This window comes from Epinephelus moara, chromosome 1, assembly GCF_006386435.1.
Source record: "Epinephelus moara isolate mb chromosome 1, YSFRI_EMoa_1.0, whole genome shotgun sequence".
NCBI lineage: Eukaryota > Metazoa > Chordata > Actinopteri > Perciformes > Serranidae > Epinephelus > Epinephelus moara.
The window spans coordinates 43,693,062-43,708,879 of NC_065506.1; the positions used below are offsets into that span (position 1 = coordinate 43,693,062).

The 15,818-nt window shown below is 39.1% G+C and overlaps 1 protein-coding gene across 1 annotated transcript; it reads right to left on the reverse strand.

Moving 5' to 3' along the window:
* Positions 1-77: 77 nt before the first annotated feature.
* On the reverse strand, positions 78-15,399 carry slc1a2a (solute carrier family 1 member 2a). The gene is made up of 11 exons (XM_050046310.1): positions 15,292-15,399; positions 11,817-11,956; positions 10,856-11,008; positions 8,319-8,569; positions 8,114-8,222; positions 6,766-6,892; positions 6,325-6,558; positions 5,330-5,524; positions 3,615-3,749; positions 2,658-2,865; positions 78-149 (listed from the first exon to the last, which is right to left on the reverse strand). The coding sequence occupies exons 2-11, from the start codon at positions 11,944-11,946 to the stop codon at positions 78-80; spliced, it is 1,614 nt and encodes a 537-aa protein (XP_049902267.1). The 5' UTR covers positions 11,947-11,956; positions 15,292-15,399.
* Positions 15,400-15,818: the final 419 nt, after the last annotated feature.

A 15,818-nucleotide genomic window follows, 5' to 3' on the forward strand; every position in this document is an offset into this window, starting at 1 on the left:
CGATATTTACAGTTGTGTCGGCAGAAAGTAAAAGCTGTTGGAACTCAGGGTAAGGCGCAGCAGCATCTGGATCTGCTTTACTCGCATTTCCATGGTCCCTCCTCAACAAGAGAGAACTCTGCAGTCTTGCCATTTTTGCCCATGGTGACCTGTAAGCAATTATCAAGAACATCTAACTATTGGGCCAAGGCACCGTCATTTACAAACTGTCACCGGTTGGGAGCAGAGAAGCCATTGCATCATTACATTCAAGTCATTGACCTTGGGGCAGAATTAATGTGTCAGTCCCCAGCATTGAAAAACATGTCACCTCATACACTGATACAATGATACAGTGATGCTGTTCACATATTGATGTGGTTTGTCAGTTACAGGGTTATATAAAAACCAGGATAATTAGAGCTTTTCAGAGTTGGCCATGTATTTTATGGATTCTCTGCCCAACCGAATTACAATACTCAGTCATCAAAAATAATGAGAATGCAACTTTAGCATCAGCATGCAATAGTTGCATCATACAGACAATGAAATATCAACAAAATTCTACTGTATGAGTGAAAGACTCTAAAAATAACAATGACTTTGCTCTCGTTTGTTAACTACAATATTGATAGGAGAGGATATTTGATAGGCATTTCATGAATGTATGCATTACTTTGGATGAAACAGGGTGAAAGCAGTCTTTATGTATACCACTGGTTACAAAAACTCGGAAAAAAATCATTGAAAACTGTAATTTGGTCAGGGCTGCCACAAATACATGTCCAATTAAGTAGGCGAAAGAAGAAAAAAAAGAACAGATTCCTTATAAAATGAAAACATACCACAGAGGAATACAAGTCAAATATAACTGTGTACAAGACAATGCATTTGGAATGGTTGATGCTTACAAGTAAACACTTTCATTTGGATTTCATGAGAGTAAAACAGAGTTTTTGAGGATAATAAACAAAAGTATAATATAAAAAAAGAACAAACTTTGCTTTTGTTGAACCTGGTACCACAAAAACTGCTTTTTCAAGATTGTCCTCCCCCCAAAAATAGCCCCATAGGTTGTTTGTGCAAGCAGCTAATTACAACCCACATTTATGTTTATTGTTAGGTGGTGACCTCTAGTGTTGTAATTCTGCGTCACCTGACTTCCTTCTAAAGGAGGAAGTTGGGGTGGATGTACGGGTCAAACAAACACAGGACTTTGACCCAGGAGACCGCTGTTTGTGTCCTGTGTGAAACCAGAAATCAAGAAGTTCTTTTATGCGGTGGGTTCACACTACATGACATTTTCGTCTGTTCCGACAGTCACCATGTCAGATTAGATGATTGTGGAGTCATAATATCATCCCGTGACTTGGCCGACAGACATGATAGACTGCGTGTTAGCCCACGACCAATCATTGCTGGTCGTCTCTCACGACGTGTGTGATGTCGTTGGATTATTCTCATCCCATTTTTATTATTATTACGATTATTTTAGTCACTGTGGGTGTTCATGTGCCAGCCAAAATGTTATTGTAGTAATGTAAAGAAAAAAAAATGCCACTAGGATCACAACAAGTTCCTGCAAATTTTTCACAATGAAAGCCTTTTTAGAAAATGAAGGGATTCTTTCAACCGAAGTTATAAGGGGCTTTTAATTTGAAGGAAGTGTTGAATTTGAAATGACAGCATGATGCATTAACTTTAGTAAGGCGAATGAGAGCGGATAAAAAGTAAAAATATAAAAATACAGAGGGAATAATATATAAAAGGTCCAGTTCCAATGTAGTCTGTTTCAAATGAAGCTGGTACCCTCTGCAGTTGTGGTCAGTAAATTTCTTTCTATTTCTTAAGTTTATTACTTTATATCCTCCATTATGATGATGAAATAACATTCTTTACTGGCTTGATGCAGCAGATAGCTCTGTGTTTCTATTGGTCCAAGTGACGGATGTGACAGGAGAAGTCATGATCAACAATAAGAAAATTAAACATGCTAGACTTTCTGTTAGGATGTCGCGAGGCATCCCAGATGCTGCGTCGGTTGTCGTCTATTATGTCACGCTACACGAGATGAAACGATGGATTATCACGATCGGAGCCGACACCGTTGGATGCTGTGTTGGGCTATAATCAGGCTGATATAGTGTAGTGTGAACCGGGCACAAAACAAAGCATGTAAGCTAACTAATGTAACATACTTAACAAATGTAACATACTTATCTTAACTCAAACCATGATGTTTTCCTAAACCTAAACCGAGTAATAAATCTAACCACGTTAACTAAGTGTTGAAAAGTGCAATACAAACTGTTTTGGCAAATGACCTATTCTATTGTTTAGGTATGAGGATGTGTTGATCTCTTGCCACCAGCAATTGAGGAAACACTCCTGTGGGTTGTATTAGAGGGTCGGCACAAACGACCTATGTGGCTGTAAGGGTTGGAGGACTTGTTGGCTCTTTCATGAATAACAGGTGAAGATTTTCCACCCTTTTTTATAAAACATTTTTTCAATGAAAACATGACATTTACTATTCACATAGACACCAAAACAAAGATATAAGAAGTCACATAGAAAAGAAACACAAACACAGAAAGGAAAAGAAAGACGAACACAGACACAGAGCTGGGGAGGACTCTCTACATACAAGTCTCTATGTCCGTTAACGTGAAATGTACCTTGCAGTCGTCTATCAAGATTGAGTTGTGGTGAGCGTATACATTCTGGTTGGTGTTATTTTCATAGAAGGATTGTGTCTTTGCCATGTCAAAGTCCTCCATCCGGGCCTGTTGGTCGTAGGAGTCCAGCTCGTCTTTGGAGAGGTGGTAGACAATACCCGCTCCATAGGAGTCCCCGACCACATTCACTGAGGTACGGAAACGATCCCTGTGTGTCGAGGAGGACAGGGGCGTGGAAGATACAGGAATATAATTAATGAAATAAACAGAGAACAAGATTTTTAATTTTAAGAAATGTTTGTTATGTTTCTGGATCAACACAGAGATGTCAGCGAGTCAGTGAGTGGGCATAATGAAAGTAAAACTCTACATCTACAAAAACAAAATGTTACAGAAGCCTGACAGTCAGAGTTGTATGAGTTTTTCACACCCCCAAAACATATGTTAAAGAACGGTACAACATGCTCACTATGTAATGAGGGTAACAAAAACTGTTTCAAATAAGTTAAAAAAACATTCAAATTAAATGCAAGCATCTGTTTTGATGCTACTTTGGCCACTGCTGTAGTTTAGAAAGAAAGAAAATTAACTGAAGTAGAAAATGAAATTCACATAGGTCTCATTAAAAAGTGAAAGGACACTAGAGGAGGATTTATTGGCAGAAATGGAACATACTATTCATTACTGTTTTCATTGGTGTATAATCACCGTTATCTAAGAAGAGTTGTTTTTGTAAGCTTAGAATGAGCCCTTCATATCTACACAGGGAGCAGGTCCTCCTCCACAGAGCTCGCCATATTGCACACCAACACATTCTCACTTTGACCTCGTCACATATTGTCACAGACATTTGGTCATGAACTTTACTTTAACAAACCTAGAAATTACAAACCCGTGCACGGTGTTGGAATGTGTCTGTCTGTTTTCAGTAATAGCATTTGTGTTGATGTTACTTACAGCAGCCAGTCGACAGCGACCAGGAGGCTGATGTCCTGAGTGGGCAGACCCACCGCTGTGAGGATCAGAAGCATGGTCACAAGTCCAGCACTGGGGATACTGGCTGCTCCAACGCTGGCCAGGGTGGCTGTCATACTAAATATGAAGCAAAGACAGCTCTCAGCAGGAGGACAGACCACAGGCTGCAGGGCTCCATCACACCACTGCCACAAAGCACTGTTAACATTCAGCCACTGTGTTTCTAGTACTAATGGTATAATGACAAATCAAATATCTGATATAGCCAAACTAATCATTCAAACTATGTATGAAGTGTATGAGTCTACAGTACACAAACATAATTAAGACAATTATCTTTATCAAACTGATTGTTAGATTGATTATGAAAAACATGTCTGTAACAAATAAAGTTTTCTCCAAGTTATGTCAAATAAAGTGACTCCATTATTTTATTTTATTTTTATTTATTATTTCATTTTATTCTATTTTACTTATTTTCCATTTTATTTAATTTAATTTTTTTAATTTAATTTTTTAATTTAATTTAATTTTTTTATTTAATTTTATTTTATTTTAAGGTTTTTATATAATTGTGTAGCTTCCCAGTAGTGTTCAGTGTTTAAAATTCAAATTTTGGTTAAAGTATGTGTGTTTTAGAGTCAAAATGCCATTTTCCCAAACCCCTCAAAAACCTTTCCCATGTGACCTGTTGCAGGATTTGGCATGATGGTGTTACTGCAATACATATAAACCCCTGTGCTGCTGTGGACGCCACGTTGGTTTGGTTCCGAAAGTCACACAATAACACAAACAAACTAAACGATTGAGGCAGCGGGGAGAACAGCAACTCCCGTGTGCTGTGAGGTAGAGCACAAGATGGCTAAATGGCTGTGCTCTCCGATCTCAGAACATGTTTTGTACTGAGGGTACATACAGAGTTTGGTAAGTAGGCATTTATGTATGCAGCTCCTTGTATGTGGAATCTTCTGCAGAGGGACTTAAAGTTGCTTCACTGGTTCCTCTCGGCTGTTTCAGAGCTCTGCTGCAGGATTTTTGTACACAATCTTCTATATGACAATGTCAGGGTGTATCTTAGCTGGTCTTTGTAACCATGTGTAGTTGCCCTTTTGATTCTGTTTTTTTATTCTATGTTGTCTGTCAGTAACTTATATTGCTTCCTGTCTTGGCCAGGATACTCTTGAAAAAGAGTTTTTTTAATCTCAAGAGGTTTTTCTGATTAAATAAAAGAAAAAAAAAGAAAAAAACAACAACAAGGAGTTGCTAGTCTATCACTGCCTCTGATTCGTTTGCTTGTTTGTGTTATTTTGTGACTTTTAGAGTCAAACTAACATGGTGTCTATGGCAACTCCTGTCTCCTGTGTGGGAATTTTTATTTCTAAACCCCCCCCCCCCCCCCCCCCCCCCCAAATAATGGCAATGACTCTGCCCTTTAATTTTTTTTACTGTACCCNGCACCCCCCGTCTCCTGGGTGGGAATTTTTATTCCTAAACCCCCCCCCCCCCCCCCCCCCCCCCCCAAATAATGGCAATGACTCTGCCCTTTAATTTTTTTTACTGTACCCATGTTTCCCATTTGTAATATTATCTTCATTCTTTTGACCGTGCAGATTTTAACAGAAAATTCATCTAATTGATAGCCAAAGTGTTACCTTGCAAATGTGCTGTGATATCTGCATCTCTAGCCACATTCTCACCTGACAGTAATAATCTGGCCCCAGTCCAGGACAATCCCATTCATCTGAGCGATGAAGATGGCAGCCACAGCCTCATAAAGCGCCGTGCCGTCCATGTTGATGGTGGCGCCCACTGGGAGGACAAAGCGTGTTACTCTCTTGTCGATGCCCAGGTTTTCCTCTAAGCATCGGAACGTGACAGGCAAAGTCCCGGCACTGCGGAAAAAAATAACAGGAAAAATTAGTTTTTGTTATGACAGTCACGAACAACATGCAGTGAGGTTTAGTTTGCACCCAATTTGGCACTAAAAACTTGCAGAAATAAAGAACTCTACAACTAATTATTACGGACTGTCCATTGAGAATTAATCTGACTGGGTCACACTTGATGCTGCAATAGTTTTTAAACTTAATTACACTATTCTTCTATTCATACTGACATAAATCCACTCTGAACTATGGTAATTTATTCATTGTTAATTTGTTACATAAAATAGACTAATATAGGCTAAGGCTTTCATGAGTTTTACTTCACCAAAGAAACAAAAAGTTATACTAGTTTAAATTCACTTTGAGGGTGAATCTCATAGAGAAAACAGCAGTTGTGACTCAGCAGTTGTTTTGTATACTTTTTTTTTTTTGGTCTGATAATTAATAAGTGTTTCCCGCAGATGGTGGAGCAGTGAGCAGGCCAGAACTTGAGAGAACTGAGCTCACCCCAGGAGGGGAAAGAGTGCATCTATGTCATTAATAAAACATTGGGTACAGGAAAGTTATCCCGCATGGAGCCAAAGGAAGAAGCCATTGCTGGCGAGACTACTTCACCATTTGAAATAAAGGTTACTTTTGTTATTTACCATACGGCCATGGAGGAAAAGGGAAATCAGGGTATTCATTAAAACATGCTGCACACTGGAGAGGAAACCTGCTTAGAGACAGTCACACTGAGCTCACCAGGGTCAGAGAGGCAGAATCCTAGAATATTAAACAGGAACTGAGACAGAAATCTCTCATACCTGGATGCTGTTCCAAGCGCCGTGACCCAAGCTTGGAAAACTCCCATGAAGAACGTGAAGGGATTTTGTTTGACTATCACAAAATATATCAGCGGAAGAAAGATGCCTCCGTGGATGATGAGACCCACTATCACAGTGACCATGTACATCCCCAGCTGCCGCGCAACCACCTCCAAGTCAGCGATGGAGATGATCTTTCCACAAATGAGGCATGCAATACCAATAGGGGAGTACCTGAAGATACATACGTTTGTGATTAGGATTACTTTTTACATTAAATTCACATATGTCCGCAGGTCTATTGTTAGTATGTTGAATTTATTGTATATGATAGCTGTTGGATATTCTGCAACAATATCATTTCTGTGGGAGGAAAAATCAGTGGAATGGTCAGGCGGTGTCACTGAATGTGGAGTGAGACCTATAGTGGACAGCACTTACCACATAATTGCACCAACAAGCCTCATAACAATCTCATTCAGGACGTTGAAAAACTCCAACATCAGCTTGGCCTTTTCTCCCATTTTCCCCATAATGACTCCAAAAGCGACGAAGAATCCAATCAAACCTGCAAAGCACAGAATACAGTGAATTAGAATAGAGTGAAGTTTTTTTTTTTTTTTTTCAGCCAACATGGAAGTTAGCGTCACAAGAGTTCCCTCAAGTAAAAGCCAATGGGGTTTTTCCATTGGATTTTGGATTATTGCAAAAAATAAGATCTGTGACAAACAAAAGTTTATACTTGCACATTTGTTCAGCAAAATCAATCTTCACAAATAATTACTTTTATGATTTTTGAAGCCTAAATGCAATCGCCAAAATAAAAAGCTAATGCTAGGCTATAAAAGAATGCATGACCATAACATCACCAAAACAAGAAGTCTGTGAAGCCATATTTGGCGTGATGACGCTCTGTAGTCTGTTTTAGCCACTTGTTTGCAATCATCTTTCTTAAGACACATGAGGGCTTCAAAATTTGCAAGTGGGGTATTTACTGACGTATTTTATATCGTAGAACAAAACATTAAAGTCACTTTAGCTTGGGTTAGCCACAAGCTTATTTCAGGCATCTCACCAAAAACCCACTGACTTCAAGACAGTGTTAGCCAGGAGTGCTAAAATGCAAACTTAATTCTGAGTTTTACGACTAAATGCTGGAGCACTCTATTGATAGGATAATGTAAGCTTAATCATCCAGACTCCAGGGCTGGTTTGCAAATTATTTCATCAGCTTCGAAGCAACGAACAGCTGATCCATGAGTTACAGCTAGCTGGGCAACCAACAAGCTAACAGTAACCTAAGCTAAGGTTAGTCAGCAAGTTGTACACTGCATGAATTTCTGTGTAGTTTGTTAAGTGAACTGACATATGCCAAGGAGGAATTGTTTTTTGCTCTGTTTTGGTTGATGTACATATTAAGGCGAAGTTGTTGGTTTGACTATAGGTGCTTTCAAAAATATTTAAATATATATAATGATTAAGTGGGTAAAGGCAAATAACAACACAGTCTGATGAGTTCAGAAAATGACATCACTTTACTGTGATACAGCCTTTAAAACTAAGAGAAGACAGCATTTATGCTTATACTTACTTATTACAATATCTAAAATCTAAGACAATATATATCACACTATCTCTATAGTACCGACATAATGCCCTATCATACTATATATTATTAGTGTTTTCTAATAATGATGTAATTGAAACTGAAAAAATAACTTGTTTTCTTCAGCTACTGCAATTTCTTTTTCAGTTGTGCAGTGGGTGTGTTTTCAAACTTTTCACCTACCCAGGACATTCATCCCACTCTTGAACTGCAGCGACCTTTTAACTGTGAAATGTGGATGTGCTTTGGTTCTGTTAGTGGGCACTGGTACTTTGGTGGTTACTGTTTGGATCTGGACAAGAGGCAAAGAAAAGAACAAACAGTTGGAGAAACTGACATATGAATCACACATCATGTGGTGGGTGAACTCTTTCTGTCAGACGCCTACCTGCTGAAAGCAGGCCTGCACCAAGTTCTCTGGGAAAAGGTTTCGGATGAGATCGAAGAATGCGTCCACGCTGGACACGTCGTCGTTCTTCTTTCCCTGTCCGAGATTAGCCCTCAGCTTGGGGTTACCGGGATGGATGAGCAGCACCAGGATCACACCCAGGACGGCTGCGATCACCGTCGTCGACATGTAGTACACCATGGCCCTGGTGCCTAAGCGTCCACTGGATTTGGCATCCAAGCCGGCTAGTCCTGTTGGCATAGTATGATTTACAGGAAAAAAAAGTAAGTGTCCAATATCTCTTCTTCTCTCTTTAATATATAGGGATAAGGTTGTGATTTAACAGAGTCAAATCTATGCATTTTCCGACCTCCTCTTTAGGTAGTTATTAATCACAATTAATTTGATCAGCTCCCCTCACTAAACATTTGCAAATGTTCTTCCACTCAGACCAGCTTGCAGCATTTGGACTGTGGAGCCTCCACACATAAGGCTAACCTCATTTAGATAAGTGTTGTGTTTGTGACAGTCCCGTGTGTGAGGACATATTGTGCAAATACACTGGAAAAACTAATTTTCTCACGCTGTTTTCACTCACTGTTCATACTTATACCTACAAAAAATAAAGTAATGCTCTATAATTCATATATAACCCATGGAATCATGAGCCAGGAGGCCGTGATCAAGTGACCTATTCACTGCAGGCTGTTGTCCATCATATGATGAGTGCAAAGGAGGGAGTCGGTTGACATCATATAAAGACAGAAGAGGTCTGCATAAGAAGGTGGTTGGGGCAGATGAATGGGGCAAACAAACACGGGACTTTGACCCAGGAGACTGCTGTTTGTGTCCTGTGTGAAACCAACCCAACTGGCCACCATCATCTTTAGATGCTGATATTTGGTTGGATTTAGGTTGTGATGCTGGGTGATTGAAATTCAATGTCTGGACAACAACATCGTCAATTTGATGTAGAATACTAACAATAGTTATGTAATGTTAACGTTTTGATGGTTTAAAATTGTGTTGTTACGAAACCAAAATCCAACATTTTCCTAATGTTAATGCCAATGTCATCTTGACATGGAATAAGAACATTTAGCCGTAAACTATGAACAAAACCTCATAATGTTAATGACAAAACTGAAACTCTAACATTGTTAGACATTTAAAATATCATCAACACTTTTCTCATTCCAATCAAAATTCAACGTCTGTCCGACAGAAGAGAAAGACGACATCTTTCTGACATCATTTTGACGACCACTGCCAGCAAGGAAAAGTCAACAGTACACGAAATACATAACGTGTTGATGGTTTCCTAAACTTAACCTAAACAATAGGGGCTCTATTTTGTAAGATATTATGGTGCTAATTTCTGACATCATATGAACAATGTGCATATCTTTTCCTAAGATATATGAACTTTGGTATGAGGATACATTGATTCTGGACCTCGAAAATTTAAAATGACTCAGTCAGAAACTTTAAAAACTGCACTTTAATTACACATCGGTACATAGCTAGACAGTTGGACTTCTTTTGAATTCAAGGGTTTAATTACCCAGCCAGACAGGAAGTGATTTTAACAGTTTCTGCACTTTGTCGCCTTTTGTCTCAACTTCTGGAATAGCACATTATGAGTAACAGCAGTATTTATCATATGCAGGGTAACAGAGTTTGGTGAGGAAGGCTGGCCAGAAGTTGTGCACACTCTCAAAACAGTGGAAAGGCCGTACTGTATCTGTCAGCACACTGTACTGTAGACAACTTTTTGAATATAATTTGTGCAGCTGATTATTATTATCCTCACAACTGGATAGCTGGAGAAAGATTTTTATTTAGTATTATCTCAGGTTATTAAGCTGTTGTCATAAAGTTTAGGCCTGACAGCTAAAAGTGTATCTACTTTTTAATTAGGCAGGTAGATTGTTAAACAGTTTTGAGTTATAATTAGGGACTATATTCAAAGCTTTATTATCTTTTATCACAAAATTTGTAAAGCAAAGTTGTGCAGTATCTTTCAAGTGATTTGATGTGTTTGAGTTATGGCCACATAAATTGAGTTTGTTTGAATAGGTCTACAGTGATCTAGATGCACATGAGTACAGCTAGAAAGCATAGTAAAAAGGCTAAACAAATTTTCCTACATTACAATAAAGGACAACCATATACTTTTTAATGTGTATTTCAGTGAAAATGTTGCCAATACAATTAGTATACAGCCAATCAAATATAAATATGTCCATATATTATATATCAATACATTTTATAGTCCTAATTTTATAAGTTTTCACTAAAATAGTTTTAATGGTGAAAAAACAATAACATCTGCACATTGTGCCAAAGAACTGTGCCTCCTCACAGGTCTTGTTCATAAACAAGATGCCTGGAAAAAAAAAATCCACCTACTCTCCTGTCTCTCCTGTTGAAACCCAACTCTCAGGTAGTAACAAGTCGCACCATGCGACCTCATTTCAGGACAGTTGTCAGCAAATTGAGCGGAACATTTGCAGCACCTACTGTACCTCACCCACCTGTGACCAGACTGGAAACAACAAGAGGCAGAATAAGCATCTTCAGCATCCTCATTAGGATCTCTCCGGGGAAGGCGATGATCATAATGACATCAGGAGGGAGAGGCGATATGTGCCGCAGCAGCATTCCAGCAATGGAACCCAGGAACACACCTAAGCCGGCGAGAAAACACAAATCAACCGCCGAACCAGGTGACTCTGAGCTATGAGATGCTAACCCTGAAGGTGCCTGAGTATGATTCTATTAATGTGTATGTGATGAACAATCTCACCTTTTGCTTATGTGAGTCTTAATTAACATGACAACCGATCATCTAAGAGTGATCACAGTGGCATAGTGTTGCCTATAAATACTGTGATTATAATGTATGTGTCTTCTTAAGGTCACATAAAGAATGTTTCACCTTTATAAAAACAATGATGCAAAGAAAATATAACTTTGATCCATATGGTTTTTTAATTACTGGACATCTGTCAACAGACGTAGAAAAGAAAGAAGTGGTTGAAAACAATAAAGAAGAACACTGAAGAGAGCACATTTTTCTTGTTTAATTTGCTTCTGGTACATTCAAATGAAATATTAAAGTAGCTCCTCACTTCAGTGTATCACAGTGTAATTTAGCTGCAGTATGAACCCAGAGAAAGAACACAATTAAACTCCTTTTCTTTTGGATGCTTTTAACATAAAGGAAGAAGCTGTGAACAATTTTCATATTTAAATGGTATTTAGTAAAAGGTTTTGGCTTCACGTAGGGCAGCAGCAGTGACTCAGTGGTTGGCACTATTGCCTCTCAGCAAGAAGGTCCTGGATTTGAAAGACTGGGGGCTTTCTAAGTGAAGTTAGGATGTTTTCCTCGTGTGGGCGGATTGTCTAATGCATGCTGGGAAAGGCTCCAGCCTTCCTGAGCAAGAATAGAAAATGGATGGTTTGTGGACGGAAGTAGCAGGACCAATAACTTACCGAGGATTGTGAGAGTGAGAACCATGTTCTTCATGATTTTATCACACAGAGAGCTACATGTGCTCTCAGGAGGGTCCACGATGGGCTCCAGGTGGGGCTCACCCATTCTGACTTCCACTTGCTTCTGCATTTTGTTGGCACTGAAAGAATTAAAGGAAGAAGACAGATTTTTAAGTTTCACTGTGATGAATCAGACCGGAAGGCACCCTTTACTGCCTATATGATACGCACCAGGCTTTCAGCCAGTGGTGAAGATACTGTACACCAAATCCCCCAAACAAATGGAAAGACGTGTCTGAACCCTAAACAGTCTGGCTTGCTCCAAGATCATTGTTTTTGAGATGGCAGCTGGGTCATAAATGTTATCATTTTACAGCTAAACAGTACATTAAAATATGTTTCTGAAAACATTTGAGGCAGAAATGGGCAATGCAGAAGAAGAATTTTAATTCATATTTGTTCAGCTCTGCCTAGTTTGACAGTTTGATCTCAGTTTGTGATGGACGGACCTCATACTATGCATAAAATTCAGATAAATGGTCAATCAGTTCACCACGCTGTATCCATCATGCAGCTGACTCCCATAGAGAATAAACAGGATCTGTCAGTTTCACATATGTCAATAGATCCAATGTATTTTCACCATAACTCCAATGTAAACCCACCCGCGGCAATATTTGACGCTCAGAGAAACTGATGCATTTCAAAGAGTGAGAAAGTCTTTGTAGGGTGTGTGGGAGGGAGGAGTGGATGAGTGGGTCTAATAACACAGGACTTCCACCCAGGAGACTGCTGTTTGTGTCCCATTGGAAACCAGAAGTCAGTGTTCTTTTAACGTAACTTTACGTAACTAACATAAAGCCAGTAATCTTTTAACATAATGTTACATAAGTTACGTCATGTCAGCAACATACTGACATCACGTTAGTTTGCATGTAACCATATCCTCAAAGCAAAGTACTTATTTTAACCTAAAACATGGTCTTTTCTAAACTTAACTAATTTGTTTTTTAGCCAAAGATAACCACGATCATTTCACAACATCAACCCTGTGTTACAATGTGTTTCTCATAGTAAAGGTTGCCCTGTGCGTCAGTATGAGATGGCGAGTGGGCTTGACAAGGTGTCAGTATTTGACAACTTGAGAACTAGAACAGGTTGGATGAAATTATTTACTATATAAATTACAAAGAAGCAGACATGCTTAGTGATTAAAATTCTATTTAATTACAGCTGCGACAAGACATTGTTAAAGGATGTTGAAAAACAGAGTTGGGGTTAAGTGTCTAGTTGGAGCTATGCCTTCTAGTAGAAGTATTATTACAAAGTGTGGAGTATGGAACAAATAGAAAGCTTTATCACAGCCACTTGCTGCTGAGACAACCTTTATTATTCACAGACAAAAAGTGGAAAAGTTGGGTTGTGCTTTCCAACATACATTAACGCCATTTCCATTGCAGAGTGGGAAGCCAGTGAGGGATCACATTCTTGTCACTGCAATGATCTCCTACTGGGGGATAATGTGCACTCATATCTTTCTATCCCTTGCTAAAAATTGAGTAGTGACACCATGTGCACCGGAGGAGACACGTCTGTCTAATACCCTCATCATGCCAACAATAGAGTTAGCAGTGACAAGATGACAGCACACTGGATACTGAAGACTCAAAACAGGAGAGAAAAGAGGGCCCCCAACACACCAAAAGGAAAATAAAAAACAGTTTTGATGGCATTGTGTTTCAGTGCCAGAAAAATGCATTTGCGGGGTAAATTTACAATGTTGAATACAAGATTAGTTTTTCAAAAAAAGGTGATCACTGTGTCATTAAGTAATTAATGAGGGCACATGCACACATGATTGCATTCAATTAATTCTGCACACTCTGCACTCTAAATGCATGCAAAGTTGTAAAAAGTTTGCAGATGGCCTTTCATAATTAGCGACTGACATTTCCAAACAATTAGCACAGAATCAATAAAGAGCCTGTTTATAATCTGCATTTTAAACAAATTATTCCACTTTTACTCCATTTGAATAAACAGAACACCAGCTGTTACTCATATCCTCCCCTCTGCTTCTGCTGCTGTTGCTTCTGTTGGATGTCTATGCATAGTCATTTATGATAATTCCAGATACTCTGTGTTGAATAAAAACAACAAAACCTGCATGCTGAAAAGTTTTTTTTCTTCGGCAAGCAAATACTTTATGTATCAATTAAGTGTTTGTGGTGTGTAGTCAGTGATTTGGCCTCTTGTTTTCTGTGAGTTTTGAGGACTTGAATTGTTTAGAGATGCAAATTTCTCATCCTTCATCTTACTGCTTCGTCATCTCACCGAAGCAACAAGTAGCTCAGGTTTGTTGTGGTCTGCCGTAAAGCCTCTTTGACTTAAAGATCAGCTCTCCCCTGTGCAGCCTTTAAATCCTCTGTAGAGCACAGACGTGCACGGTTATGTAACAGCGAATGCCCGTGACATTTGAACACTCTCAACCTTCATGACTTTAACACCTGGAATATTAATGCCAGCGGAGAACACAACAGAAAAATACTCAAGTTTCTCCAAGCAAAGGTTGTGGATTTAGTAAGAAACATTTCCTTCAGAAAAAGCACTTCCCTCCAGGACAGTCTGCAGTACAGAGCGGGGACAATGCCTCCCATCAAAAGCAGCAACATAATGTTCTCTTCTTCCCACATTCAAGAACTGATAATTCACAATTTGAATAGCTGGCTGTGCCAGACATTAAAGGGAGCAGGGAACATATAAGGTGAGGACAAAACAACTGCCAAGTCAATCACGCCTGTCTGATACACTGTGCTCTAGCATTAATGAGACTTAAGCCTTTTAAAGAGGATAAAATTAGTACCTCCAGCACTCAAGTGATTGAGTTATGCAACAGAAAAGGGGCTTCCCAGGAAAAGTCAAGGTGTCACCGTCACCCGCCTGACAACTGTTATGTGGGAGATTACTAATTTGAATACCAAACTTCAGTGTTTGGACAGAGTTTCTCTTTGGTTTTGCACAGCTAGGCACTCCGAGAACATTGGGAAAATCATTTAAGACCAAACAATGGTAGGCGGTTTTGTAACAAGAAAGAAAATATTTCTGTCTTTTTCAATGCAAACTAAAGTCACACAACATGTCTATCAAGATCTTACAATGTTCGTTATGAAAGGCCAAAGGGCAGAACGTGACAGACTGTATGTGCTGTATTTAAAGAGTAATGACAAAGAAGTCTATTAGTATATCACCAACAGGATTTCTACTGCTGTAAATCTAAACAGACATTTACGCTAACAGCAGTTATCGCTGGACACAGTAGACCACAGCTATCATTGCATCATTCATGCATCATTCAGCTTTAAGCTTCACTGGAGCTGCTGAACATTATTTTGATGGCCCCTCTTCAATACCACTGTTTTGATGACTCATCTCATAAATTACTACCACATCACTACATGCTACTAATGATGCTTACCAGTTGTTTTGAATGTTGCTTTGGATTAAAATTAAATTCGTGGAGAGCTACTACACAGCCATCCGCGTCAGTGAAAAGAATAACAAAGTCATGGCTCATGCATTAGTAAATCCAGTCAGAACCTCCAAAAAAGTCTTTTATCCCCCTCGGAACAGTCTCTTCAGTCCTTAAAAATCTGCAGATCACTTCTTCCTCAGTGTTCAGTGTACATCCACAATCACAGATGCCTGCACATTCAGCCTCGGGGAGGTGCGTAAAGGTAAAAAGTGACTGTACTGGAGGTCTGACAGAAGTCTCCCAGACAGGAAGGGTGGAGTCAACCTGCTGAGATTAGCAAGGGAGGGAAAATCCTTGTTGGTGTCTTTGGCAGTCCAAAGACATCAAGCCTCAGGAGGCCCTGAATGAGTAAAAATAAGTGTTGGGAGTTGTTTTCCTTGACCGGTCCTACTTCACAGAAAACAAATCAAGTCTGGATATTTTAAACAGCTTTTTAATTAGATAACATAAATTTATGAAATAACAAAACA

Bases quoted from the DNA above. Each gene is read 5' to 3' on its own strand.
- slc1a2a (XM_050046310.1), bottom strand. From the start codon at position 11,946: ATGCAGAAGCAAGTGGAAGTCAGAATGGGTGAGCCCCACCTGGAGCCC. The intron at 11,009-11,816 runs GTAAGTTATTGG...TCGCCGGCTTAG, and splicing joins TCTCACTCTCACAATCCTCG to GTGTGTTCCTGGGTTCCATT. The intron at 5,525-6,324 runs GTATGAGAGATT...TTTTTTCCGCAG, and splicing joins GCGCTTGGAACAGCATCCAG to TGCCGGGACTTTGCCTGTCA.